The following is a 1,975-nucleotide window of genomic DNA, read 5'->3' as shown; positions in this document are numbered from 1 at the left end:
ATATATGAGCCTTTTGAGATTTTTCATGTCTACGTTTCATTATATTGTTTGATGAACTTCGCTCTTGACAATGAAGGTTATTATCATACCACTAAAGAACCTCTTGTCATGCATTTAACCACACTGGTGGCCGTAATTCATAATTCATTATCAGTGCAGATTTCCTTAATTATGGGGTATGGTTGATTGGCCAATGTTTACATGTGAAGTTGATCTTATCCACCTCAGCAAAGATTTAAAAATCAGCCTCTGTCCTTTTCTGCTCCACAGTGAGAAGTTTTACTAACGGACCAGCCCACCAGGTCAGGTCTGCACGTTTGCAGTTAACAATATTCACCCCACTGTTGCCAACTCAGTGACTTTCTTGCTACATTTAGCAACATTTCAGACAAAACAAATTGATATTGAGACAAATCTAAATTGACAGGTTAAGCTTTTTAAAGATTGGTAATCTGCAATTGGCCAGAAAACTGAAATTGGTGCAGCCCTACACACATAGTCATGACATTCTATGATTAAATAATTTTCTGTTAGGTGTAATTACAATAATTTATACCAGGTAAGTTTTTCTCACCTGAGAATGTAGACTGGTACTGAGCTAATTCTGAGCCTTCAAACTATTTTAATTGTAGAAGTTTCACATAACTTATAAATTGATGTAAAAAAAATAGTTTTAGACATAAATTATTATGCTCAGCAGCAAACTAATATGTATTGCCAACTACAGCTTAGAGTAGCTAATTGATATATTAATGTAGTAGCCATGTAGCTTGATGTAAAACATTTTGCTAGACAATGTCAAACACTGAGAAGTTTTAATTATTGCTATCAAACATGTTGTTTTGAAGCCAAAAAACCCTCAGAAATATACAGAGCCACCATGAGAATCAACTCATTTAAAGTTTAAACTCAGTTTCACACAAAAGCAAACATTGTAGCATAAATGTTTGGGTGTTGAACTGGACTGTTCCAGGTCGCTAAGTTTCTAATAGTAGCTCCACAAATCTTTTTGATAAACATTACATTACCAAGAAAAACATACCTTCATCTATTTTATATTTTCTTTCCTTTTTTCTCTCCCTGAAGAATAAGTCAATTTTTGTGACATTGTTTTGCTAACTTATTTTCCACTGGAGATTTTGGTTGTTTGTATGTGCTCTGCTCATTGCAGCACTATACCATGCAGTGCGGTACCTTCCACGGCCACCGGTGGGCCCCCAAGAGCAATTTATTTTTTAATCTTTATTTTTGTCCATATAAGAAAGACTTCTTTTTACATTATCAAATTTATATTATTGTAAAAAATAATCACAGCTTTATAATGAATTTGTATGTTTTTGTTAATATAATCACATAAAAATCATTACTAAAAATTGTTTTTTAAATCAGCTCCACTTAGCGGCCCTGGGGCCCTAAGCAGCCTCTTAGTTCGCTTATGCCTTGGGCCGGCCCTGGTGCAATCAACCTGTCAAAAAACAGTGCATGGATTCAGTCTTCGTCTGAATAAAATGGCCTGGTGATTTCAACATCTTCCCACTTTCGTTATTATTAATTTGCAAATATTATGGTTTTCTTTATATTTTGAAGTATGAAGATTCAGGAATTGTGATATTCTTTTTTTGTTTGTTTATTTTTTTCTATTTGTTTTGAGGCGGTGGAGTCAGATTGTTTAGAAAATACGAAGTTCTGGTGTAAGGCAGCTGTCGCTTATTTTCCATTTTTGTTGCTTCATGTAAAAGTAAATCTCAGTAAAATCCCGAATGTTCTAGCAAATAATTTGTATGCATTACTGAATATAAGTGAAAACATACCTCTGCCAACAAATGTTGACACCATTTGGTGAGAGACATTGGTGTCACAACATGACCACAGGACATAAAAGCCCTTGGAGACTTAAAACCTTCACACTCAACTGTGGAAAAATAACAAGATTTACAAACAAGCGCGCGCGCACACACACAGACGTGCTATATAT

General features: G+C 34.7%; 1 protein-coding gene across 1 annotated transcript in view; it reads right to left on the bottom strand.

Moving 5' to 3' along the window:
- The window catches only part of LOC108166860 (ubiquitin carboxyl-terminal hydrolase 17-like protein E), a 20,131-nt gene that overhangs the window by 17,580 nt on the left and 576 nt on the right, over nt 1–1,975 (bottom strand). The window contains exon 2 of the mRNA XM_017308520.1: nt 1,812–1,912. Coding sequence (XP_017164009.1) covers nt 1,812–1,912 — 101 coding nt within the window. The remainder of the gene's footprint in view (nt 1–1,811; nt 1,913–1,975) is intronic.

The sequence above is a fragment of the Poecilia reticulata genome, linkage group LG14 (assembly GCF_000633615.1).
Source record: "Poecilia reticulata strain Guanapo linkage group LG14, Guppy_female_1.0+MT, whole genome shotgun sequence".
Lineage (NCBI taxonomy): Eukaryota > Metazoa > Chordata > Actinopteri > Cyprinodontiformes > Poeciliidae > Poecilia > Poecilia reticulata.
This window is presented reverse-complemented; position numbering and strand designations above follow the sequence as displayed.